A 27,787-nucleotide genomic window follows, 5' to 3' on the forward strand; every position below is an offset into this window, starting at 1 on the left:
CAACTCCAAATACTCTTAAGTTATTTACTATCTAACACAGTAAAGTGTGTAGCTGTTTAACAAGAGTTTTGTTATTTGTAGCGGCTATTTAAAGAATCCTAGTAAAGGCTTTCTTAAACATTACCAAAAAACAAACAAAAACAGTTGATTTACTGGAATGGCATTGCTTCTTATAAGACAAACTCTTAAAATGCATTCATTTTTACCCCCACTCATAAAAGCCTTTAACTTTGCCATCCTGTGTTGAACTGTTTAAAGAGAGACGACAGAAGAAATTGGGTGAAACCCACTTCTGTATTTTGGCAGTTATGGAGCCTTGGGCAACTTTTTATAACTTTGCTGACACTCGTCTATATAATGAGGATAATAACATACTTTACAGGTTGTTGTAAGAGTCAAAACCGATAGTTTATGTGATACAGTTCTCAAAGTGCTTGGGGCAATATCAGAATTCTGCAAATGGTACTTAGTATTTATAAGACCCGGGTGTAATATTTCTTTGTTCTCTAAGTCTTTCAAAGGCCATTGGTGAATAGAAAAGTGAATCATAACCTATCTTCTCTCATGAGTTTCCCTGAAATATCAAACCAAGAACTAGAATCAGTAATTGCAAGGCAATCTGCATGGGAGTGAAGAATTTTGGCCCACTGAAGGATTGTGTTCACATAGCCACAGAGATTAGGGCCCAGCATGTAAGTAAAATAAGGAACCCTGACGTGGTGAGCAGAGGAGAACATGAACCTGACCCAACAGCTTCCTGAGGCATACACAGTATGTTTCCTATTTAAACTGCTTCAATTTACCTGTTTTGAACCTTATACTGTACTATTAACATCCCTGCATTTGTAAACACCATCATTTCAAATAAGAAAAAAAAAAAAGAGGACTTAAAAACTGCTCCCACAGTCCTCACTGCTCTGGCTCTCATGAGGAGGCAAGCAAGAGCAAGTGGCATCAGAAGTGCTGTCCAGGCACCTGGGTTCAGAGCCCGCCTCACCCACAGGAAAGCATTCCCTGTCCCCCAGAAGTTAGAGGTGGAAAAACTCTGTGTGGGCTAATCCTTCACTTTGAGTGCTTGATAATTAGAGCTCTAATACTTCTATCAGATGATAAATTCCTCCTCTCTTGCTCAAATATTTTCTTAAAGTGCCTGTGTGTTTCAACTAACTCTCTAAATAGGTACTTCCTAGTATTACCATCGTTGTCAATTCAAGAGGCTACCTTTATACCTTTATACCAAATCTTAGCTCAAACCACCAAAACTTACCTTTCAAACATTCATTGTATGATTACCCAGAAAGCATAAAATCTTCAACAAGTGTAATGCCCCGTGGGACAACAGTTGAGGAAAAAAGAATATTGGTAAGACCTGCAGGTTACTTCCCCCAGTGAAGAACACTCCTGGATGGCAATATTTAGATCTAGGCCTTAAACCAATTTGGCTGATAGTTCTATTTAAATAAAACTGCAGCAAAATGAGGTAATCAACTTGAATCATGTTTCTAGAGTTTGGGAATTTAACTGCTTGTGTTATTAATATTCTTCATGCCAAAGGACCTTGGCCTTATTTTCTGTTCTTGGGAACCACGTTAACTCTGTGCCTCAAATGCACTTTTATATCCTTCAGGTTGAGGAGCTGGGAAACTGGAAAAAGCACAAGGGAAGGTAGCCTGGGCATGGTAAGCCATGCCGTACAGGTGTAGAACAACTCCCCCTCACCTTCTGAAGGGCGCTTGAAGGTCTGGAGGGAAAGTGCAAATATTACAGTGGCCCAAGTGTAATGTGGACAGGGGACATGGTGGTGTGACGGGGGCACAGGGCTCACCTGAAGAGCGGCACACCCGGATTCTACTCCAGCACTGCCACCAGCACACTGGCGGCTGTGACGGTGGCATGAGCGTCTCTGGCTCTCAGGGCTCTTGTCAGCTGCGGCTGGCGTGGTTGGGTCACACGGTCTCCTGTGTCCCTACCTGACGTACTCCACAAGCTGCTCAAACAAAATGCACCCAAACCGAGGCCGCCTGGAACAAGTGGGCCTGGGCAAGGTGGTGGCTTATAGGGAGAAGACTGAACAGAAATCCGCATCCCAGCAGGAGCATGGGAGGAGCAGAAAGGGGGCGGGGGCAGGGGGTCCCGGACCTGCTACCGGCAGGCCTGTTCCTGGGCAGTGCGGCAGTAGGGGCCGGTTACTCAAGTCTTCACAGCTCGGGTTCCACTCCCACAACACAATGGCTGCCATGCAGAGCGCATGGGAGCAGAAAGCCCTCTGTAAACATCTGTTAATACCAGGAGATGAAATGTTCCACAGAATACAAAAGTTCTGCCCATCAGAGACTTCGATTCTTTCTAAAATTGAAGACTGCTATTGCCTTAAGACTTGGAGTTAAATAAACATGATGAATGGGATTTAACTCGTAGATAACAGATATCAGACTAATGATAAAACGATAGCTGTACAACATTAGCATAAACTGATCAATGGAAACTCCCAATAAGTAGCTAAATCCCATCTGTATTATGGATAACAGTTCTTGTCATGATAAAGAGACATAAGAACATTAGAAGAGATAAAGGGTCATCATTTAGCCTGCATTTCCTTAGATATAGTCCATTTCATAAATTCTTCTGTTCTATAAAGTAATTCATCAGATGTATATGGAAATGTTAATTCTTCTGTCTTTATATGTTCTTCCACTTTTTAAATTAGATATTTTGTTTGATCACATGATTCTCTTTTCCTTGGTTAAGTAAATATGGTTACCATATATGAAGACGTGGACAGAGAGTCTACCCTCAACCTTCAACAACATCCTTGCAGTACAGACTGTCCTTGTAGAACGCTAGTAATGTCACATATTTAGCAGTAGCTGGGGGTGGAATTTCAGGGAAAAGTATTATATAATTAGACTATAATTATTCTGGCATTGCATAATAAAGAGCCTCATTTTCCCAGTGTGCAGCAAGTGATGGAGTTGCCTGCCTGCCTGCCTGCCAGCCTCTATGGTACAGGTAGATTCTCCAGATGTCCTCGAATGCCCTAAGGAGCTAGAGTAGGTCTGATATGAGTCACTGTCCCCACAATCCACTGGGTCCAGATATAGCATACCGGGGGAGAGGCAGACCATGCACACACTTCCTGTTCCTCCAAAAAAGGGAAGGAGGCTGGTGACCGCTGAAGCAGAACCAGCCAAAAACACAGGGGAAACTGACCGCTGGGTCCTTCTCTGCCCTTCTCCTGCAGAGAACTCTTGCCTTCCCGACCTCACTACGGGGACTGCTCTCACGCTTGCTCGCTCATGACTGGGCAAACAGGCTCTTCACCAGCCACACTTAAGCTCGTGTGGAAGGTAAACGGATTAGTGGGCAGGGCAAACCCACTTGGCTGGCTCCTTCGCCTGCCTGGCTCAAATCCATTCACCACTTCACACTGATTTGCATTAAAAACTTGGAAATTTTTATTATAACCTCTACAATGAGTCCAGTTTCCCCAACCAGCTCCAGTCAGTGAGGAGTGAGAAGTTATGGAACTTAGGTACTTAGAAATCTGCCAAGTTCTGAATCTTATGAGACCCTGAAAAGTTTTCAGCGCCCTGTTTCTAAACAGATTTCAACAGCACAATACCCTGGAGCCCTTTCTTTGAGCCCTAGTGCTGGCTAGGCACGTTTATTTCAACTTGCCAGACCCGCCTTTTCCCCCCTCACCATGAACAAGACACCTTCTGACATCTTACATTAACTGTTGCCTAAGAAAGCTCAGTTATTTAAACTAACCTGAGGGAACTACCTATCAAAGTAATAAAGTGTCTGCTGTTCATTTTTGTTGTGGATAATATACAGTTAAAGAATTAAACCAAAATGAAATCCCTCTTTTTCTAATTTTACTTATTGTGAAAACATGTAAAACATATATAACATGTGAAAACATGTATAAAAACATATACAAAGTCTTTTTTTTTAATCCTCAATTAAAATCAGGAGAGACCCCCAGGAATAAAAACAATTAATGTACAATATTAAAAATCATAAATTGCTGAAGTAAAGGCATTGTGGTTTTCTTGAAAAATTCTATCAAGTTCTCTGAAGCTAAAAAATATATGGATACAAAGAAACCGAGGGATTTAACTTAGTTATATAATGAAAATTCTTTGACAACACTCCCCACCAAAGGTTGTTAAAATACCTGAATTTCTACTGGTTTTAAATTCTTTTTTAATAGTTTCCCACCTAAGAAAGTGACTGTTTATCCCCTCGCTTTATTTCTTAAAGCTCTCTACCCACCAAAAAGTGACTCCCCTGAGCAGGGTGACCCCCAGAGGCGCCTGTCTCTCTGGGTTTATGCCAATCCATTCTGCTTCCAAGGGACAGAGGATAGCAGGAAAAATTAAGTTTAAAAGGGGTTTTGTCTCCTTTGAATGCAAATTACATCATCAAGAGAAGATGTACAATCATTACAAAGAGATGCTCTCTTACTTATTTTTCACTGAACCTGAAACCATCCTGACCTCAGTTAGCCAAAGAAGCCAGGCCAGGGACCTCCTGGAGTCCTACAGTCTGGAGCTGCCCAGAACCAGCAGCCCAGGGATCACAGGTTGGAAGAACACCTTTCTCTGCTCAAGGGTGGAGGGTTGAAGAAACCAGGGTCCTGAAAGCATGCCAGAGTGAAGCCTGAGCAAAACCAGGTAATGAGCCAGAACCCCAACAGGACAAGACATCCCAGAGAAGCCGAACACCCACCACCCAGAATTCCGGCCAGCAGCCAGAGGCTCAGACAGTCCTGCTCCCAAAAGGAGCACTAGAGAGAAGCCTGCTTTTGATATCCTCTATACCTGTAGAGACTTAAAATCAATCTCTTGAAGATACTTCAAGCATACTGAGGCCATAAACAGGTTTCATGAAATTGTTGTGTGGTTACATAGCAATTAGTATGGTTAGCATAATAAATCTTCCCATTGGTTTCCCCCATCCGTAACAATCCAAGTACAAATTTATAAATGTTGCAAGTAGTAAGTAGAAAATAATCCTCAGAGGCTATACTTAATCTCCATGTAATTACACAATAATTAAGTAGTATGTTTCTTAAGGTATAATTTTTAAACTGCTGTAAAAAAGTGGAAAATACTGTCAAAAGAAGAAATGCTTTCAATTTATTTCAATTACTCAAAGGGCTCCCAGTTTAGATTCTGACATTTACTAGCTACCATTACCTGCTTAATGTCTTAAAAAATCCCTGGAGCCATCTAGGAACCTGTGAGCGTCAACCTGATGACAGATAAGATTTTCAACATAATTGTAAACCTTGTGTTCTTATTTTGCTACATACCGCAATTTGAACTGTGACCGAACTTCCCCATGTTCTATTTGAATCAGTTCATTATAGCAAGCAGTTATGCTGCTATTCTCCATAAATCTCTGAAAAGAAAGAAAAGATAATACATAAGACATACAATTCTTCTTAAAGTGTCTAATAACGAAACTTAGTTTTTCCTTACCCCAGGTAACCGTTACCTAAGACAACCAATAGGTAAGATGAGATAAAATAAATCAGTTGTCAAGGTGTTTGGAAAGCTTGCTTAAAAGCATGAGAAACAGAGCTGGTAGTACTTTAGGCTTAACTCCCTTAATAACAAAGGTGGGGAAAATGTCATTATGAATATTCAAAGGAAAGTAAACACACAAAGGCACAGAACACCTCCCTAACCTTGGGAATTACTAAAATGACTTTGCTTTATATTACGCTGTGTAGTCTTCTAAAACCGAGCCCCAGACATGGTCAGTGCATGCCACACTATGAATGATCTCTTTCAAGGGAAGAGGCCCTTCCTAGAGTCCTCCCTCATCACTGAGTGCCTAATGCACTCTCCTCTCTCTCCTGTCTTACACACACACACACACACACACACACACACACACACACACACACACACACACACACACCCTACCACGCATCTAGTATGGAAGCTGGAAGGGCTAAGGAAACAGGAGAAGCCAGCCATGAACACATAAGTATTTTATTTCTTACAAAGTTAAACATGTTAGGTTCAGGTTGAGCTTCTGGAGAGGGGAAGATTCTGTATCAGCTTATAACAGAGCTCTGAGTGTTGAGTGATGCTTCATAAATACTAAAAGAGATCTATGACAAAATGAGTTTTGAAAAATGTTGGGGTAAGGTTTCTTCTTTTTAAATGACAGAAATTTCAGAAGTTAACTTTGTTACCTATTTTTAATTATAAAAGCTTTACATATTAATTTTAAAATGTTTAGAATACAGAAAAATATAATGAAAAAAATAACCCAAATTACTGATAAAGTCATAAGCTAGAGCTATCATTACATTTTGGTTTATTTCCCTTAGGATCTTATTATGCCTATGTGTATGTATCTATTATATGGAAGTACATATAAAATTATACTGCATTTTCATTTTCACATCTAAGTAATAGCTATGAGATTTTATTTTTCTTTAGCTCTAAGAACTTCCATTGTACTTCCTGTGATGGTTTCTAAACACTGGGTACTTTGTACATAGCTGACACTTAAGTGTTTTAAAGACTAAAGGTAGAAGACTCCACTGTCTTTCCTTTTGCAGATTTTCCAGGCTGTAGTTAACTCATATCTCTGAAATAACTTGAGTGATCAAAAGTAGTGGCCTTCAAAGTTCAAGCTAAGAATCCCTCAGGGATTCTGTTAAAAATGCAGATTCCTGGGCTCTACTTCCAGAAATCTAATCAGGTTTCTCTACTACAGGACTTCTCAGAGCATTCAATATGCTCATGTGCAATGTTGCTAATGTGCCCTGTGGATTTTCAGGGATGGGAGAAGGAGGAACAGAGTCTTCACTGATTTCCTAAACTTATTTGCCCACAGAAGCTGTTTTTCATGGAACACCAATTAAAAGCTTTTGGCACACTAACATTCCATGGACTGGTTTGGGAAATACTACTTTAGTGGACCCAACACAGAGTTTGGAAATACACACCACACATTTGCACCTTGACCTTGTTATGAGTATAAACTGGCAAGCTGTTGAGTCATTTTGAGCCTGCTTCCTCCTCTGCAAAAAAGGGGAAAATATCAAATCGCTTATCTGTGTATGAGGATTAAGTAAAGAAGCCTAGAATGGAGCCTGACAAATAACAAATTTTAGATCTCCACTTTCTCCTCCATACAAAGCCTCTGCAGAGGAGAACTGTCTGGCCATCGTATTCCCAGCAGGCCTAGCACGTTGCATCTCACATAGTAAGTGCTCAAAAACTACTTGCAGAATCAAATAATCATCATTAAAAAAAACGGGGCACACAATGGTTGATATAAAAACAGCTAGAACTGCTCTTTGCTAAGATGCTGGTTTCTAAACAGCTCTTTGGGCAGACTAAGCATCAAGCAATTGGCCACTCATACATAGCTACAGAGGCGTCAAGGGGAGCTGTGGGATAGTTAATGGCACAATTTGTTCCTGGATCCCCACACAGGCACCCATAGACTGAAGCACTGGGTCAATTAGCTAGCAACACAAGGCTGAGTTTCAGCAGATGATTTAATACAATCAAAACAACTCAGAGATGGGAAACAACCTCACAGAAGGCAAAAATAGTTGGTATATTTGCAGGGGTGCTTGGGTAGAATAGCCAAAGACAAGATTTTGCCTAAAAAAGGAGACCAGCCACCTGGAGAGTAGCCTCAGCTGGATCTTGCACCACAGCAGCTCAGGAGGGAAAGCCTCCGCAGGCACAGTGTGCTTCCTTGGGAGAGCAAACTACCTGGGGGCACTCTGACCTAGCTGGCAAATGGCCCGGATCAGATCCAGCACTAAAGAATACCAGGTGGTTCCTGACAGGTACTGGTTTTCATGCTCCCATCAAAGGTTTTATTCATGGTGCTGGCTACAAAAAGCAGCACATCTGAACGAAAAGAAAAGAAACCTACTACTTTGTTGCAAAACAAAGACAAGGGGGACAACGAAGCTTTCCCTCCTCAATTTACTTACTAGCATTTGCACCCAAAGAAGGGGCCAGGGGATCTTCTAGGCTTTTCTACAGTAGATATGCGGTCTCAGCCCTCTAGACAAACTGTCAGTCTCTAAACCAGGCAAAGGCAGGATCACGGTACCACAGGATCACCAGATTCCAGGATACTCAGCAGAGTCCACAGGGATCCTCCCCACAGAGCCCACAGTGTGTCAGGCTGCCCTCCTACCCATTCCTACTTCATCCTCATGCTCGGGAGATCCTGCCTCAGATGGGAAGGACAACATTGGGCTGGGGTGAAGGGAAACAGTCAAGTGAAACAAAAGATCTGTGCCACTTATGCATAAGTTAAGGTTATTACTCAGAAAATAAGTAAAGAAAAAAGTTTCAGCCACACGATTTGAAAATTTTACTTTTGCAACTCCCCACTCCAAAACTCAGAAGCATTGTCTTAGGCATTCTCTTTAAGATACAACACGTAAGAGCAGCATTCAGAGACAAGAGGCGGCCTTTGAGACAAGAGGAAAGTGTTAGGTAAGTGATATTGAATAGGGTGGTAATGAATAGAAACGTTCATTTCTATTACATGTGTGAACCACTATGCTACCTTGAATATTTTATACAGCACTGCTACTTCCACATTAAAGCATACCAAAGCACAAAACGACCACATCACACGGGCAATTTCTGCTTCTCTGTGGTCTACAACAAAGAGAATTTTTTTCTAACCCAGAGTAGCAGAGCACCATTACTTAAGGCACCCAAAGGAATTTTCATAATTCACAGGGCACAAACAATATCCTACCTTCGAAAGAAAATGAGGCATGACATCATCTATTTGAGATTCAGATTACTCCTATTGAAAGGCCTGAAAGATACCTAGTAAGCCTAGTTACTTAGTTTGTTGCTAAGTCTCCTTGGAGTATCAATCTTAATTTTCAAGTTGAATATCAGTGTTATTCATATAGTTGTCACTCAAAGATTTTTCTTTGCTGATGTTTTTGGTTTAAACCAGGAGTTCACAGGATGTTACAGGTCATTTACTTGAGTTTAAATTATCAGCAAAAATTATGTAAGTCAACTATAGATCTCTATTTTTTTTCCACAGGGTAATCTTTTATTCTTTTAATAGGAGTAATTTAGCTTATTAATCAAACAGTGAGGTCCTCCACAACTTTTCTATAAGGTTTAATATTATGAAATACAGTTCTTCTAAACATTCATGTTTTATCTTTTTTCACCTTTTTTATTCTGTCTTTTAAATCAACTCCATTATTTTCTTTTCCATTTGTATGCACACAGCCTTGCCTCCAATCAAACTTGTTCAAATTGTTCCTGCCTTGAGATACTGGGTAAGCCTAGCTATTTAGTTGTATGTTAAGTATCCTTGGAGTAATCCATTTTCCCCCCTTTTTATTGAGAAATAATTGATGCATATCACTATCAGTTAAATGTATACACAATGATGGTTTGACTTACATATATACTGTGAAATGATTACTATAATAGGTTCACCTGACATCTATCTTCTCACAGATACCATAAGAAAAGAAGAATAAAGGAAAAAAAATTTCTCCCTGTGATAAGAACTCATAGGATTTATTCTCTTACCAATTTTCTTATGTATCTTAGAGCAGTGCTAGCTACAGTCATCATGTTGTACATTACATCCCTAATAGTTCTTTATCTTATAACTAAAGTTTGTACTTTTGACCATTTTCCTCCAACTTCCCCTCCTCACACACCCCACCTCTGGTCACGACAGTGTGATTTTTTTCCATGAGTTTTAAATTTTTGTTATTAGATTCCACATATAAGTGAAATCATACAATATTTGTTTTCTCTGACTTATTTCACTTAGCATAATGCCTTCAAGGTTCATCCATGTTGACACAAATAGTAGAATTTGGGATATAGATTTCTTGGGTGGAAGTTATTTTCTTTCAATATTTTGAATATGTCATCCCATTTTCTCCTGGCCTGAAAAGTTTCTATTGAGAAATCCATTTATAGTCTTCTGGGTTTCCCTTATAACTTCTTTTCTCTTGTTGCTCTTTAAACTGTCTTTGACTTTTGAGAACTATAAGGTGGGGCAGGTGGAGCCTGTGCTCTGGTCTATTTTGGGGCAAGGCAACTGTTTGAGCATAGAGGACAGGGATGGGGGTGATATGCCCTCAGTTTTTGTTTGGAAAAAAATCTCTCCTTGGTTTCTTAAGGAAAGCTTTGCTGGGTATAGAATTCTTGGTTGTCAGTTATTTCCTTTCAGTATTTTGAGCAGGCCATCCCATTTTCTCTTGGCCTGAAGATTTTCTATTGAGAAACCAACTGATAGTTTTATTTGGGTCCCTTTCCCTCCCTCCCTTTCTGGGGCTTAATTCACACAATAGTTATCTGTGCCCATTTGGCTTTGCAGTTATAGGAGAATCAAGGGTAAGGTGCCTTCACCTAAGAGAGGTGCTGGTTTGTCTCTACCTACCCTGTTGAAGCCTGCATGCAGAAGAGGAAGAACTGTGGCCTCTTCATGGTCACCCAACCTGCAGCAAGGCAGAAAATGTGGTCACTCATCAGATACAAACCAGTGCTCCTTACACTGAAACATGGAGATAAAGCAATGAGGCAAGCACAGCTTTGGTTCTAAGAGTGGCTTCCTGACTAGCATGTGCCCTGGAGTACATCTGCCTGCAAGGACCCAGGCACCCACCTCCACCTTCCAGATGCAAAATGAACAAAAACAGTAGAGGAAACTCAAGAAGTGCACCTGAAAGCATCACCATAGATACACGTGCATGGCCCTTTCCAACTATGGGCTGCCCTGAAGAGGTGGAGCAAACAAATGGGAGAAGTCCCATAAAGGCACAAAGTAGGGGCAATGCTCAACCCAGAGACTATTGTCCTTCTTGTTGTCCCCAAACCTTCTGGAAGCATGACTCCCACCTCAGGACCTAGCTGGATCCAACCCTCAGTGTGAGGAAGACAACATGCACTACAGACCACAGCACCCCATAGTCAAGTGGAAAAGAGGTGTCATCAGGAATGCTAAGTAGAAGGGAAAAAGAGAAAAACATTATTGTCACTCATTTGATGGGAAGGTTTCTTATAACTGAGCCTAGAGCTGGGTCTCAGAACTTCAGTCTGAGTACAAGGATGCTGATCACAGGGCAGGTCACAGCTGTGCTACCACCATTATGCAAGAGAAATGGTGTCCCTGAGACAAGGAACAGAGAGTACACACCTTGGAAAGCAGGAGAGGAAAATGGAGCAAAAGGGACTGGGTGGAGGAGCGACAGAGAACAGGAAGAGAAATCCCAGTGCCTATGTGTGGCATGACCTACAGCTGAGGCCTGCCCTACAGGGAAAAGCTGTCTTCCCAACTTCTTTTCTCCTCAGGAACTCAGTGTTCTACCTTCTCTGAATGATCAATTGGAAAGGGCACAAAAAAGCTCAAAAGGAATTAATAATGTTCTATTTCATAAGCTGGGTGACACAAACTCAGCATTTATTCTATTACTTTCTCTATATATGAAACATTTTATTTAAAAAAGGAAAGAAAGGTGAAAAACAGCAAATAAGTTGTAGCAAACTCTTAACTTGTCAAGGACTTTTCAATATTTTTGCTCTACAAGTAGGAAAAAAAGACTGTATTTCATTTTGGGGACTGTGGAATAATCCAGCCTTAGGGAAGATGGTGTTGGCCAGTGACACTTCTGGTATCTATGTCCAAGACTCTAAGACCCTGTGCTAAGATCTCACAGTCTCCAGAAGACAAAATATAACCAAGACGGCCAAGGAAGGCTGACTCCATGTCTCAGTTCCCCTCACTCTTTCCCGTTGAGATCCCATCTCGTACCAGGATGGCAAGATGGTAAGGAACCAGTGGGGACAATTTCTTTATTTTCCTTGGCCCACAGCCCATGGTAGGTATCAAAATGAAGAGACACAGCTCCTAATAAGATTCTTGAGGAGTAACAGGTAAGGAGGAAGTCTTTCATATGGCAAGACTTTAAAGTCAGGATTTCCCACTGTACTAATACAGCTTTGGACTGGAGTATTCCAAATCTCCCCTGTGCAAGGCTTGCCTGGAGGGACCTTAACTCTTCTGAGTGGCTGGCTTGTCAGCTCCTTCATTGCCGAATCTGTGCCAATTGCTACAGTGGGGACAAGTCCAACAGGCCCAAGGCCCTAATTAAAGTTTTATTCTTTTGGAAGCTAATGATGGCCATTAAGTGACCACAACACATTTTCATACTTGCAAAGATTCCAACCATTGTAACTTACACAAACAACTTTTTTCCCTCTAGGTCTTGCATTCTGAGTGCTGGCCATTTCAGACAATAGAGCCAGCAGAGCAGTTTCTCATCCCCTAGTCTTTTACCTACAGTTCAATCCCTCGTTTTTGCCTTGCAGCATTGGCATAATCCTACTGTCCTGCTTCCAGTCACATAACAGTGCCAACATAAACTGTATGACCCGTTCTTACCGCGCATTTAGTGCCTTTTTTTCTCTATAATTTATTATTAAGTAAAAAACAAGCCATCTCTCATCTCCTTTCTTCAAAGAAAAAAAGATAAGCTCGAACAATATTCTCTCCCAACCTCCTCCTCCCCAGAGTTTCTATTCATTTCTAGCATATAATGAGCAACCATCTCCCCCCACTCACCCCACGGAGATGTATGAGTATGTGCTAACAGCTATTAGATATGAAATAAAATCCTAAATATTTCCAGAAACTTGCAAAACACAGAACACCCCCCACAAAGCAAGATCTAAGGCTGGTATTGTAGGGTCAAAGATGTGCTCACTGCTTTGCTAGCTTATTGACTGGATGACAGACAAATATTTCAGAATGAACAGCACTGCTTCCAGCTTGGGACGGGAGGTCAGCTTACACTTGTGAAACCACCGCAAGGATCACCGTGTGCTCCGAGGGATTTGTGGCCCGGATCGACCTGCAATGAGAAGGCTCCAAGTCAAACCAGGTTATCTGGGCTTTGTTATTTTAAACGAACGTGAAACTTCTTCATATTGAAAATGGCACAAAACCAAGTCTTCTTCTTAAGAAAGAGTCTGAAAACACATGGAAACAAAGAAAGACATCCTTGTGGATTAGGACAACCTCTTTGCTTTACTACAAAAAAAAAAAACAAGATACTTTTTTTTTTAGCTCCCAGGCAATTATCCAATTAGTCAGGCCTGCCAATTTTCCACTTCAAAAACTGGCGAATTCCATTTAAATTCCATGTTTTCTGATTGAAATTCCACTCTGCAAAAAGCTTGGCAGTCCCACAATTCTCATTATCAGTTTGTACTTATGGAGCTAACTGTGTTGGATCTTTTCTCTTTTGAAATAGTAGATAGTTCAGAAAGATGACCTTATAATAAAAATTACAGCACTCACAGGCAGCTGGATATACAAACACCAAGTTAAAGCCTATTAAAAATGGTACAAAGAGACACCCAGGTTTTTCAATTGTACTATTGTTTATACAATACTTTCAACAAATGTGTCATCAACTAGAGCTGAGAAATGGTGCAGTATAGCAACTGTCACTGTAATAATATTTGTTGTATTATGATCACCTATACTTAATTTATTCTCTAGGAATTTAACAGGATTAAAATACATAAGGATATAGAATTTTGAGGTCCATGAGTCTTACAAGAAAATATGCTATGTATGTTGCAGCTCTAATTTGGATTATTCTTGTCAGGGGTCATGAATTAGATGAACTTTAATAAAGGGGTACATACTTGAATCTTAATACAAATACGCATGCTTATTTTGACCCATCTCCTTTGTCTGACCTCTGCTTAGTTTGAGATCCCCGGGAAGAGAAACATCATCTCCAAGAACAGAAGGCTCAAGGCTGCTCCTGAGTGATGTGTGAAGCATCATGTATTTGTTTTTCTTTCTAGCTACTGGCATTTCAGCAACTCTCCATTTTAACCTGTTCGTACTGCCACTCCCCAGGGACAGCCAGCTCATATTGCTTCATCTTCAACTCCAAAATTTCCTGACCTTTCTCAAAAAAATGTGCCTTCTCCATTTCCTACTCCTTGAGACCTGACTCTATGTGGGTGTAAGGCTCAAGAACATGACCAGCTGCTATCTTCCCAGGAACTGAAGTTTCCCCTGTGGAAGAATGGCATTTGAATGAACTCCTGTGGAGACAATGCCTCACCCCACTAGGGGCAAGAGGAATGTCAATACCTCTCCAGTGCTAGCTGAGATGACTTCCCATGCAGCCACCCCAAAGAACAGGTCGTGGTAAAGTGAAGCTATACTTATTTTCTTCTTAAGAGCCTACTGAATTTGCAGGAGAAAGGCCAGTTAGCACCTAATGAAAAATATACACGGTGCTTCAGAGGCATGCTTCATTTCTAGGGAAACACTAAGCACCTCTCACCTTCATTCAGCCTCTTTCACCCCATTGAAGTGTCAAGGGTACACTGCTGAGCTTCATTATAAAGGACAGGATTTACGCAAGAGGCTCAAACGCTCTTATGAACATACTTGGGCTGGAGCACACAGTTACTTAGCTTTGTTTGAGATCAGCTTTTGTTTTTTGGGTTGTTGCCTGCTGCCCACCTCTTTTTTCTTCCTCTCTCTTTCCTCCAAGAGAATTGGTATGGTCAGAGGGACCTGGACTTCTTCCTGGTTGAAAGGATTAAGGGAGCCCTGGGGATGGGTGGGGTAGGGGTCCAAGGAAACATGTGAAGCTCAGGTGCAGTCTAGCTCAAAAGCCAAAGATCTTGGGCCATAAATGATGATGAATATGCGTCTGCTGGGAGTGTGTCCTCCACTCATCTTAGGAAACATATGCTGGCAGTCAGGCATTCAGGAGTCTGGCCCTCCTCACAGGACGGGCAACAGCTAGTCAACATACCATCTTATATTTAACCTGCCTTCTGAACTGCACAGATCTCCCCTTGTTTTTCTGTGGTGCTAAGATAGAAGTACATTTATTAGAGAATAAAACTATATTTCTTTATATTTAAGGAAGATTATAAAGCAAATCTGCTAAATTGGGCCTTTGCCTGAGTCAAAAATTCTTCCTGTTCATTTTTTTCTTTTTACACCTCAAGGTTGCCTTATTTTACATATGCACAAAGGACTGTGGTATTTCTACTACAAAATCATGTAAGAAAAGTCAGTCAAGACCAAGAAAAAGTAGACACAGTTATAAAGGACTCACTTCTGAAAACAGTTTTAAAAAATATATTTAATACTGAAACTATCCAAATATTTTGATATATTTATATGTATATATAACGTAATTAAACAGACAAATATCTAGGCAGGAAGATTATTTGAGACCAGTAAGACATTTAAAAATAGTTCTTTAAGAAAAATTCTTCTTTGGGAAAATGAAAATGATCAAAGAATACCAAGGCAAATGCCTATGCTGAGAACCTTCTCTTTTAATATACTAATGGTCCTTGGAAGCCGTTTCCCTACCTTTCATTTCGCTAATATTCAAGAAAATTCCAGCTCCATACATAATTGAAGTCTGTCCTGGCCTAGCATTTAATTAGTGACCTCTTCCCATATAACTTCAAAGCATTCACTTCTGCTAAATGGATCAGATCAACTCTTATGACTGCATTTACTTATGAACAGGCATGCATTTCCTCCCCAGAGTGCAAGCATTTCTGTAAACAAACGATGCGTCTGGATCCCTGGAAGATGTTCTGCTGCTGCAAAGTGGCTGCCTTCACTCCATGGAAGCTTAGCATTCATCTGCATCATCAGGGAAAATTTATATTTCACACATTTCTGATGTTCATTTTTGGACAGAATAATTAAGATTAAAATATCTGGTTTAAGTCTAAATCATATTGGTGTAACAAGAACTGTGTGAATTTTAATGCTTTCTGTGAAACATGAGCAATACTCGGTGGGGGGAAAACACCCAGAAGTTTTCAGTGGAGCCCAGCTCACACCTTTAAATTTATCAGAACTCAAATGTGGAAAAATAGAAAAGGTGAGATAAATCCATAAGGGCAGTCATAGTTTTCATTACAGATATCTGTACCTACATCACACACATATTTTAGATGGAACACATATTGGGATGGAGCTAAAGACATCTATAAATGAATTTCACTTTAAGCTGTTAAGTGGCCATTTATGTAACATATTAAATTAAGGAAGGTACCTGCACACTGCTTCTGCATCAAAATTTCGAGTTTGTCTGTGATCTATTACAATGATCTCATGGTGTTTATCTAGAAAGCACTCAAGAGCTGACTCCGGAGTCCGAGTAATATTGCATCTATAACCGGCTCTGTCACAGGCCCACCAGAATCCATCACTTTGACTATCTTCCTTTGCAAAGATCAGCAAAACCTAGAACACACAGAAAAGAGCATCTTGACTGAAATCATCATCCCTAGAGACTGTATTAAAATCAGGCTTGCAGTACACTGGTTAAAAATTCATCCTCTGGTGGGAAGCTACCTGGGTTCAAATCCCAGTCCCTTCAATGGTTCCAGTGTATTTTGAAATAGGGCATTTCACTTGTTTGGCCTATGGCTCCTCCACAGTCAGATGTGATGAGAACAGGGTCACAAGCACACTGTGAGGCTTGAAAGAGCACAGAACAGGTGCTCGCTCAATCACCCTGGTGATGGTTGTTATTCATTTTTAGTTTCCTAATTGGCCTTATTTTGAGATATATTAAGCAGTGAAATTATTAACAGGATAATTATTGCAGTTATACTATGGTTCTCACACATGTATCTGGTTCCAGTGTAGGTGGTGTTTGCCTTGTGGTACCTGGAGGCTGCTTCTCTGAACTTAGCATTTAAATCCCTATAAAGATACAGGAAAGAAAAGGAGCCCAAAACAACCTCAAAAACTAATTTTAACACCCAACCCTTACTGGAATCTGGGAAAAATGATCATGAAACATGAAGCCGAAGAAGCTCAATTAAGGAAATCTTGCCTCTTTTTGCCTCACTGGAGAGTACAGCCCACCCACTGGAAAGGAGGGAGTGGCACTTCATGCCCTGTGCCCCTCATCATCCCCTGGGCTCTGGGACCCAGATTCTTGAGCAGCCAGAAAGCCAGAAACGGCCTTACCACCAACTGAACTTGTCTATTTATTTACCTGTTTATGGTCTGTCTTCCCCACTAGAACTGAGCTTCAGGAGAGCAAGGGCCTGTCTCCTTCCCCACTGTACCCCTGTGCCCAGCACTGGGCTGGCACTCACTAGCTGCTCAGTAAGTTTTTGATGAGTGAAAGACCAACTACTTGTAGGGTTTTCTGCACTATGCCAAGAGGGCTTTACTATTAATAGTAGTAAGAATATCTCACAGGTCCAGTAAGAAAACATAACCTCAAGATATTGATAAAGCATTTATTATTCTTCAGCATCCATTTCTGGTCTATACAAGTAAGAACAGTAGCTTCTCAACATGAAGAGCCTTTAAGCCAAGAGCCACATCATTCTTCATGATAAAATACTGTATGTGCTTCATTTAAAATCAGAAACAAGACAAACTATCCAACCATTACCACTACATTTAAAAATGTTTTGTTAACTGAAAATTAGCAACATATAGAATAATAGCACAATAATATAATGAACTTCATGTATGCCATCACCCAGCTTCAGCAGTAACCAATCCCCAGCCAATCTCTGTTCATCTCTATCCCTACCCACTTTCCCAACTCTTGTATTAGTTTTCAGCAAATCCCACATATCATGTCATTTCATCCATATGCACCTGTTAAAGATTCTTTAAAAAGTAAACCACAATACCGTTTCATATCCGAGCCTCTCCAATAATTCTTTATCATTATATATCTGAACATATCTAAAATGTTGTTTTACACTGCTTGAATCATTTCCTGTTTTGCCAAATGCCATGTTTCCAGAAAATAAATAATCTTTTCTGGTGTGACTGTGACATTTTCTTAGCACATGGCTTGAAATGCCATGCCAGCAACACACGAGGCAGCCACACTTATTAAAGGGCTCCCTCTGGGCAAAGCTGGGTGATGGGTCCATGAGCTCCATTATATGCCTATTTCTATTCTCCTATATATTGCCAATTTTCAATTAATAAGACATTTAAAAAATGTTGTGGTAATGGTTGGACAGTTGGTCTTATTTCTGATTTTAAATAAAAGTCCAGGGTGTTCTTAAAAGTCTTTGACTGTAGAACTACTTCTAGGAAGCAATGGGAAGTGGCTCTTCCAGGAGAAGTGAAGGCACAGCCTTGTGGATTTTGATAGTGAAAAGAAAGCCTTGCAAGGGAAACTATTAACAAAGAAGCTATAATGGAAAAAATAAGGTAGAATAAGTTGATTTATGCAAAAAGCCAATAGTTCTTTACTTGGTGAAGCTGTAGTATTAACATGAGAAGATCAAAATGAAGACCCAAAAGTCAGAAAGGTGACAGAACTTGTCTCTCATCTGTCTGGCTGAATTATAGATTGCTGATCAAGAATCCCAGTGCTTTATATTTCCTTCATACCAGTATGTCTTGACATTTGACTAAGAACACAACTCTTTTGCCATGTTGGACATTGCCACAGATATTAATTTCCTACATCTTACACGCCCTTAAAGACTGGAGTGCTCCACTTTTGGAAAAATAATGTCATTCAACAAATATTTCCTGAGTACCTACTATGTGCCACTGTTTTTAATTGCTTACAGTATGTTGATGAACAAAATAAAGACCCCTTGCATTGGAGAGGTGGAGGGACAAACGCAGGCATAATAAGCAAATGATATGGAATGTTAAAAGTGATACATGCTTTTTTAAAACCATAGGGCAGGGAAAGGGGGATCAGGAGTAGGTGCTGGTAGCAGTAGGAAGGTGGGTAGGGTAGGCCTCACTGAGAAAGTGACATATGAGCAACTGCCTGAAGGACACAGAAAAGCAAGCCAAGTTGGTATCTGAAGGAAAAGCATTCCAAGCAGAGGAGAGGGAGTTCCACTGGCCCCCACAGTGTGACACCTACCTGCAGTGTTAAAGGGAAGCCAGTGTGGCAGAGGGGCAGATGACAGGGCAGGAGAGAAAGTCAGGTTCACAGCAGAGGGCTGGATCACAGTAAAGCCATATAGGCCGTTTTAGGAGCTTAAACTGGATTTCACGTGGAAATTTACAAAACTAACTAGTTTAGGTGAAGAGTTGTACTGGCCATGCCTTGTTATTGTCTGTATTTCTGATGTTTTGATGTCTAGAGTTTTCCTGACCCTGGAGAGGCTGCCCTCTGAGCTAGCCTGTTCCTAGAGACAGCAGCTGACTTGCCTAGGAATGTACTTTCACAGGCAAACCAACCCAGAGCCCATACCACCACCACCTCTTTATCATGCTCTAATGCTCTGGACCACTCTCCACCTGCCCTAAGCATTCCAGGACCAGGTGCCAGACCGTTGGGGGTACCCCTAGGCCCCAGATGCCTCTAAAATGATTCAAACTAGCCAAACCTGCTTGTCCTGCCTTCCCCATTCCTTCCCATGGAAAGCACAGCTGAGGCTCTTGCCCACATCTTCCCTTGCTCCCTATCCTCCCAACCAACCCTGGTGCTCATCCTGTAGGGCATGGAATGCCCCTCCTACAGGGAACTCTGAGTAATAAACCATCTTTTCAATGATACTTGCCTCCTGATCTGTCAGCCTTACTCTACCTGAATAATAATAAAGTCTACATTTTAAAACAGGAGTATTTCTATTATAAAAGCATTCACTAAAAAAAAAAAAAAAAAAGCATTCACTAGAGAATTTATTTGGGTAGTGTTTAAAATTCTTTCCATTTATAAAAAATTCAGAAAGACTACTATTCAATAATTCAACTCCCAAGCAAAATGCAAATCTTTAAGAGTGAAAAGATATATATTTTAAAGTACTACAGTAATCACTTTTTACTGATATCTGCCTATCCTGGAAAATTGGCCCTTCTCTAGGAAAGTGGTGGCCTCGAGTAGTCAGGGTTGGACTCTCTGTCCTTATCTCTCAAGCCACAGCTGAGCTAATGATATTCACTTTCAGGAATCTGGAGTGTGAAGAGAGACACACAGAGGCTGGGAATTGGGACCCATGGTTCAGTAAGAGTAGCGATACCAAAGGAAGAACCTTAAACTCCTGTTGTACTCAGAGATGGCTCACATCCACCCTTTCTAAGCCATGGCTTTTCAACTCTTCAGATTCTGCAAAAACAGAAAATAAAAAGAGAGAACAATCTTTCTAATGTATTTCTTATTCATTTATTTGCTTTTCTGTATAAAGCAGCTTTACTTGCAGCCAAAGAATAAAACACAAACAAACCCATGGGCAATACAATTGCTCTTCAGGTTCAACATTCTCTGTACCAATATTTAGTTTCTTTGTTAGATGTGGCCATTTGTAAACCTTTATTGACCACTCACTGAGGCAAATCCCATAAAATCATTTTGCCATTTCAAAAGGTCAATATCAAAGGCATATAAATGAACTTGATTTGTAAAAAAATAAACCCTTTTACTCACTCTAATGTGCAGAACATTTATTAAAAGAATATTTATTGATGACCTATCCCATGAGATGTTGAGAACTGGGAGTAAAATGCTGATAGAGATGGACATAGCCCAGTCTCTGCCCCTAGGACCTGAGCAGGAGAGAGTGTCAGGTAACATGTAAGTACAGTAAACACACTACTGAGCGGTAACTATAGACAGAGCACGGACAGGGCATGCAGGACAAGAATCTAGGCACAGGAGAACGCGTGGAAGGAAGCAGTTATGTTGTATTAGCCTCACTATACCATTATAAACACAGCCAAAGAGTGGAACATAAAGAGGCCCGGGACAGTGAGGAAATGTCTTCTTTCCGGGGGGAGTCTTCACCTACTTGGGCTCTGACCAGGATCGGAACACAACCACAGGCAGGCCTCACTTTGCATGGCAGTGTCAGGCCACAAAATTGACCATGCAAAGCAATCTTTTTTTTTTAATTTTTAATTTTTCAAAAGCAATCTTAATAAACAATGGTAACAATGATTGTCCCATGACCTTTAGACATTTTTGGGGAAGACATTAAATCTTTATTGTTCATTATCAATAGGGAAATGAAAAAAGTACACTAATTTGGTACACTATAATTTAAAATATAAATATGGAGAATTTAAACGTTCTTTTAAAAAAACCTAATAAGAGTAGTTTGAATGGTGCTTGCCTTCTTCTCCTTGTATAAATTATGGTACGGGGAAGCATGTTTTCTATGCCTTGGTGAATCACAAACTAAGTTTACAGCAGCTTCCAACATTTTGTGCTCTGCACTTCCAATGTCAGAAATATCCCTAAAGGTCCTTTAATTAATGTGCAGTTTTTTGCTGGCCTTACTTCCTCTGTGACACTTCGTCCTTGTCCTCACAACCACTTTCTTCACTTATTCTGATGAACCTGAACTGACTGACCTCCTCTGCTCCCTGCCTAGACCCTCTGAGGGCAGCCGTGTCAACACTCCCACAGTCCACTATTTCTCCTCTAACTCCGCTTACATTTGATTCACGTTTCACATCTGGCATTTCTTTGCTGCCCTTTCATCTTTGTTGGCTACTTCCCCCTTTAATGATCTCTTTTTGTGTCATGTCATGTGTGTCATCACAGGGAGATAGGGGGCAACACAACCACACACTTTGCTGCCTGTGCTGGACTGAGTAACAGTCAGAGGCCACCCGTGGGTGTGAATCCCAGCGATGTGACTGATCACTGATCACCCTGTGCATTTGTTACTTACCTTGTGGTTTGTGGGCTAAAGAACTCGCAGGGAAGTTTGTACTCCATGCAATTATTCAGTTAAAATATGATGTAACTACAATTGGGAATTGTTGGTGGGGTCTGGTGTTTAAACTGAAATTTGTGCACACTGGAGCTGTACATGGCCAGGGCTACCTGTACTGCTTTTCAAACATCACTACAAAGACTTCACACTGCCATGCAGGGTCTCCCTCTGTCTCCACAGAGAGGCTCACCTAACTCTTCCTGGAACCATCTCTCATCTTTTGACCCATCTTCTAGAAGGCCATAAAGGCTGACCCAGCCCTGGGCTGAGAGAAAGAAGTGCAGGGGTTTGGTGTAAGAGTTGTGGAGGGGTGGCCAGTAGCTGCAGGTGACTGGTTAGGGCAGGGGGAACCCTCAGTGGCCATGACAGGAACAGGAGTCATGACTCTCAGCACTCGGAGGAGGAAAGGACTCTCAGGTGGCCCATGGACCTGCGTTCCATGGATGAAGGCTGCATCTTCCCAAAGCAGAGCGGCTGAAAGCCAGACCCACAGCTCCTGACTCTCCTTCAGTGGTCTTTCCATGGATCAGGCTTTGCTAGAAATCCTTGTAACCATTCCTTTGACCAGTTTGATCAAGGAAGTGCTGAAAAGCATCTTTTTGAGAATGGCCATAATCCATCTTTGACGTATAAATTAGAATGAGACTGTCTTCTCTGGTGAAGTTATTTTCCACTTGAAAGTAACTATTTTTTTTGAATTATGAAAAAGATAAAGACAAAACTAACTTTGCCTTAACCTGAAGAAGACAATTTACGTGTTGTTATTATTAGTTTTCTTTATAAATAAGGGTCTCCTAATGGATAACCAATATCTAGTATTAAATGTCCAATTTTCAGAATACTGGTTTGGCTTTAGGCAAAAACAAGAAGCTTCTATAATAGATCACATGTATAAACCATCTAGGTATAGCCTCATAATAGTAAACAAATGGGCAATCTCATCAGAGGAGAGGTCAATTCAGTAGGAGGAAAAAAATGGTTTGAAAGCTTTCCTTAAATGTCCTGAAGAAAGTGATTAAAGCTATAGTTTGATGAGAATTGTCTAAGGGCCAGCCCTTGAAAGTATTTTAAATATACTATCTTATTCAATAACCCTTTAACAGTTCTTTGGAGGTAGACATCCTCATTTTACAGACATGGAAACTGAGACTTGGAATGATTAAGAGACTCACACACAGCCACCAGCTAGCTAGATTTGACCCGAGGTCAGCCTGATCCCAGAGCCTGTGTAATCATTATGTTAAGTGGCTTCCTCTGTTCTATTTTTACCCTCCTAAATAATGGGACCAGACTTCCTATCAATTCTTTGTTCCCCAAAACTGGCTGAGCCAGGGAGAGGACACCACTCGGTAGCAGCATTAAGGACAGGCAGGATGGGAAGTGCCAACTGCAGCAAGTTACTGAGTCTGAACATCTCTATCACTCAGTCATTTCACTCAATATGTGAAGGATAACTCCCTGAAGCCACATGATCTCCAATATATAAAACCCCTAATACATAGGGTTCCAGAAAAATCCATGTCCATGCAATACAGAAGAATAAATTTCGAAGGGACATGCTGCCTGCTAGGAAAAAGCTTAAGCCACAGCTGTGAGGATTCATTTCCAAGTTCATTTGGAAAGCCCAGTGTGAGGGGCGGGGGCCAGTACTCTAAGCAGAAACATGTCAATTCTACACACTGGGGAAGTAACTGTGCTCCAGACATTGCTGAAGAAAAGGTCACTTGATTTTCAGATGATATGTTGATATGCCTCATAATATTTCCCCTACCTTTTATTTTCTTGCCAAGACTGGAAAATATGACTTTTGCTGTGAGTCACAGCCACTTGCCCAGGAGAGATGTTGCCACAAACTGTGCTACATTTCTCTCCATCACTTCCACCCATTCCACTCTGAAGAGTGCTCCTGCCAGCTCCTGGGGCCACAGGGAGCCCTTGTTCCATGTCCTGATGTGGGAGCCAGTTTCCCCGGTGGACTAGAAACAGACCCTCAAAAGCAGCCACATTCTGATACTCTTACTAAGCAAGTTCCTCCCAAGCCCTAAGGGCTCTGGTTGATGTACTAATTAGCATTTTTGGCATGCCAGTGAGTAACAGGATAATGTTTCTCCAATCAAATAAACAAAACCCACACCTAAAATGAAGACTCTAGGACAAAGCATGGTTTTCTAAGCAAAACTGTCAGTAACAGTGGCACCAAAACACCTAACTAGGTATTGTTGCTCCTAAAGTTAGAGTGTTATAATAAACTGATGAGCCAGAGAGCACTGTGCCCTCTCTCTCCTCCCTGCAGCACCTAGTATGGAGCCTGGGACATGCAGGGACTCCAGGTTACTACTCCATGGACCAACGAGTTAAATGCTGCATTTGAATGAGAACACATGTAAAGGCATCCTTGGTTCTAAGCTAAGTTCTAATCTTTTTAAAAAGGATCTATTATTCTGTCCCTCACTCAGAGAAATATCTTAACCACTTGCATCTGCTGTCATTTGGGGCCAAACTCCTGTGATGGGAAGCAGGGAGGGTCCATAGCAGCCCTGGGAACATTCCAGCTCTGGTGCTTATTGATGGGTTCACGATACTCATTTCATTGTTATATGTCATCGTTTATGAGTCCAAGTTAAGAATATTTTGGTACGTCAATACGCCTAATAAATCCAAAATTACAGACAATTGTTTTTCAGTAATGGTGAGTGGGGACTGTTAAGGGATACTTAATTCTTGTGGAGGACTATATGTTTGAGATGACAGAAATACAGTTATTATTTCAGACTTGGTTATAAAATTTTACTGCTAAGCATGCACATTAAAAAACCTAGGGGTAACCACTAAGCAGAAATACAACCTACAGTTTCGAAAACAGAAGTTTCTGAAAACTCTCAATTTGACAAAAGGCAGAAACAAGAAGAGAAAGGGTAATAGGATAGAAAATACAAAATAAGACTAATTGAATCAGTAATCACACTCTGTGCAACCAGACTGAACTCACTTATTAAGAGACATATCAGAATAGTCCTTAGCAAAAGAAAGCTATGTGCTACTTGCATAAAATATATTTAATATAAAGTTGTAAAGAAAATTGAAAATGAAAAGACAGAAAAAAAATATACCAGGAAGATGTTTACCAAAGAAAGCCCTGGCAATATTACCAACGGCTAAAATAGAATTTAAGGCAAAAATTCAAAGAGGGACATTACATAATAATAAAAGGGACAGTCACCAAGGCTATGTAACAATTAAGAATACACTAACATTTTGTAAAAACATTTTTTTAGAACAATTTTAGAACAATTTTTTCTAAACAATTAGAAGAGCCATAGACTAGAAGAAAATATTCTTGAAATCTGACAAACTACTTACATAAAGAAATTCTACAACTCAACTTTTAAAAAGTCAACCCAATTACAAATGGGCAGAAGACTTAACTAAACAGTCACAAAAGAAAACAAAAGAATGGCCAATAAGCAAGTAACACTCAAAATTATTAATCTTAGAGAAATAAAAATTTAAATAACCATAAGATAGTACTACTCACCCACTAGATTAGCTAAAATTAAAAGACTGAAACATCAAATAATACCAAGGATTTGGAGTAACCAGAATTCTCCTGTTGTTTGTAGGAGTATAATGTGGTACTACCACTTTAAGATCTGGAAGTATTTTCTAAAACTACACCATGATTTTGGAGATTCCAAAGGACAATTAAACATATTAAAGGCATTGAAGTTGGAAAGGATGAAGTAATGACAAGATCATGTATATAAAGAATCCTACAGAATCTACAAAAAACTTTTAAGAGCTAATAAATGAGTTCAGCAAGGCTGCAGAATAGAAGATCAATATACACAAAAAAATTGAATTTCTATACATTAGCAATGAACAACCAAAAATGAAATGAAGGAAATAATTCATTTGTCATAGCATCAAAAAGAATGCAATGTTTCAGAAATAAACTTGTTAAAAAACATGAAAAACACACTGAAAACTATAAAACATTGTTGAAAAAAGTTCAAGAAAATCTAAATGGAAAAACATCTTTTGTTAATGGGTTGGAAGACAAAATTGTTAATAGAGAAATACTCCCAAAATTGATCTAAGATTCACTGCAAACACTATCAAAATCCCAGCTGGTTCTCTGCACATAAGAAATTAATAATCTGATCCTAAAATTCACATGAGGATACAAGGGATACAGTTAGGCAAAAATAATCTTGAGAAATAAGTTGGGGGGCTCACATTTCAAAGCTACAGTTAACAAAACTGTGTGGTACTGGCCAAGGACACATGTATCAATAGAATAGAATTGAGAATCAAGAAATAAACCCTCACAATTACAGCCAGTTGATTTTTGACATGGGTTCCAAGATAATTCAATGGGGAAAGAATATTCTCTTTAACAAATGCAGCTGGGACAACGAGATACCCACATGCAACAGGATGAAGCCCTACCTCACACCATATATAAAGATTAATTCAAAAATGAATCATACAGTTAAATATAACAGCTAAAACTATAAAACCCTTAGAAGAAAATAAAGGAGTAAGTCCTTGTGACCTTATATTTAAGCAACTGATTCTTTTACATGACATCAAATGACAATGAACAAAGAAAAATTTCATAATGATACCTAGAGCCTGACACCTTTCAAATAAAGCTTAAAAATATTCAAAACAAGTAATTATTATGAATGGATACATATATATGTAGAATAAATACACAAATATTTCTCATAATCAATATCCAAGTAGGGGTTACTTTTTGGGGTGGGGGACAAAGGTATGAATAAGGGCTTAAACAGTATCTGCAATCTTTTGTTTCTGAAAAAAAAATTCTGAAACAAATAGAGTATACTGTTAATATATGATAAAAGAGGGAATGGGTAACCTAGAAATAAACCTAACCAAGAAGGTGAAAGACTTGTACTCTGAAAACTATCAGACATTCATGAGAGAAATTAAAGAAGACATAAATAGATGGAAATCTATCCCATGTTCATAGATATTGTCATAATTTGTCATAATGACCACCCTGCCCAAAGCAATTTACAGATTCAATGCAAATTGCTATCAAAATATCAATTTTTCAATGAACTAGAACACATAGTTCTAAAATTCATATAGAACCACAAAGACCCCACATAGACAAAGCAATCCTGAGAAAGAACAAAGCTGTGGAGATTACACTCCTAGACTTCAAGATATACTATAAAGCTACAGTAATCAAAACAGTATGGTACTGGCACAAGAACAGACCCACAGATCAATGGAACTGAATAGAGAGCCCAGATATAAACCCATGCATATATGGTCAATAAATATGATAAAGGAGCCATGAATATACAGTGGGGAAAAGACAGCCTCTTCAACAACTGGTGTTGGCAAAACTGGACAGCTACAGGCAAGAGAATGAAACTGGATTACTTCTAATTCCATACATAAAAATAAACTCAAAATGGATCAAAGATCTGAATATAAGTCATGAAACCAGAAAACTCATAGAAGAAAACATAGGCAAAAATCTCTTGAACATATAAGCATAAGCAACTTTTTCCTGGACACATCTCCTTGGACAAGGAAAATAAAATCAAAAGTGAACTGAGACTACATCAAGCTCAAAAGCTTCTGTATAGCAAAGGACATCATCAGCAGAACAAAAACACACCCTATGGTATGGGAGATTATAGTCATAAATGATTTGTCCAAAAAGGAGTTAATATCTAAAATATATAAAGAGCTCATATGCCTCAACACCAAAAAAACAAATAACCTGATTAAAAAATAGGCAGAGGACCTGAACAGACATTTCTCCAAAGAAGAAGTACGTATAGCCAACAGGCACATGAAAAGAAGCTCCACATCGCTAATCAGTGGAAATGCAAATCAACAAGACAATGACATACCACCTCACATCAGTTAGAATGGCCACTATGTGAAAGACAAGAAATAACAAGGTTTGGCAAGGATGTGGAGAAATGGGCTTCCTTCTACAGTGTTGGTGGAAATGTAAGCTGGTACAACCTCTGTGGAAAGTAGTATGGAGGTCCCTC

General features: G+C 40.0%; 1 protein-coding gene across 5 annotated transcripts in view; it reads right to left on the reverse strand.

Annotated features, from left to right (window-relative positions):
* PDE8B (phosphodiesterase 8B) overlaps positions 1–27,787 on the reverse strand; it is a 265,564-nt gene that overhangs the window by 93,309 nt on the left and 144,468 nt on the right. For all 5 annotated transcript variants that reach the window (XM_036914124.2, XM_036914122.2, XM_036914127.2 and 2 more), the window contains 4 exons: positions 16,121–16,311; positions 12,851–12,910; positions 10,441–10,498; positions 5,321–5,409 (listed from right to left, as the gene is read on the reverse strand). In XM_036914124.2, coding sequence (XP_036770019.1) covers positions 5,321–5,409; positions 10,441–10,498; positions 12,851–12,910; positions 16,121–16,311 — 398 coding nt within the window. The remainder of the gene's footprint in view (positions 1–5,320; positions 5,410–10,440; positions 10,499–12,850; positions 12,911–16,120; positions 16,312–27,787) is intronic.

The sequence above is a fragment of the Manis pentadactyla genome, chromosome 2, assembly GCF_030020395.1.
Source record: "Manis pentadactyla isolate mManPen7 chromosome 2, mManPen7.hap1, whole genome shotgun sequence".
In the NCBI taxonomy this organism is placed as follows: Eukaryota; Metazoa; Chordata; class Mammalia; order Pholidota; family Manidae; genus Manis; species Manis pentadactyla.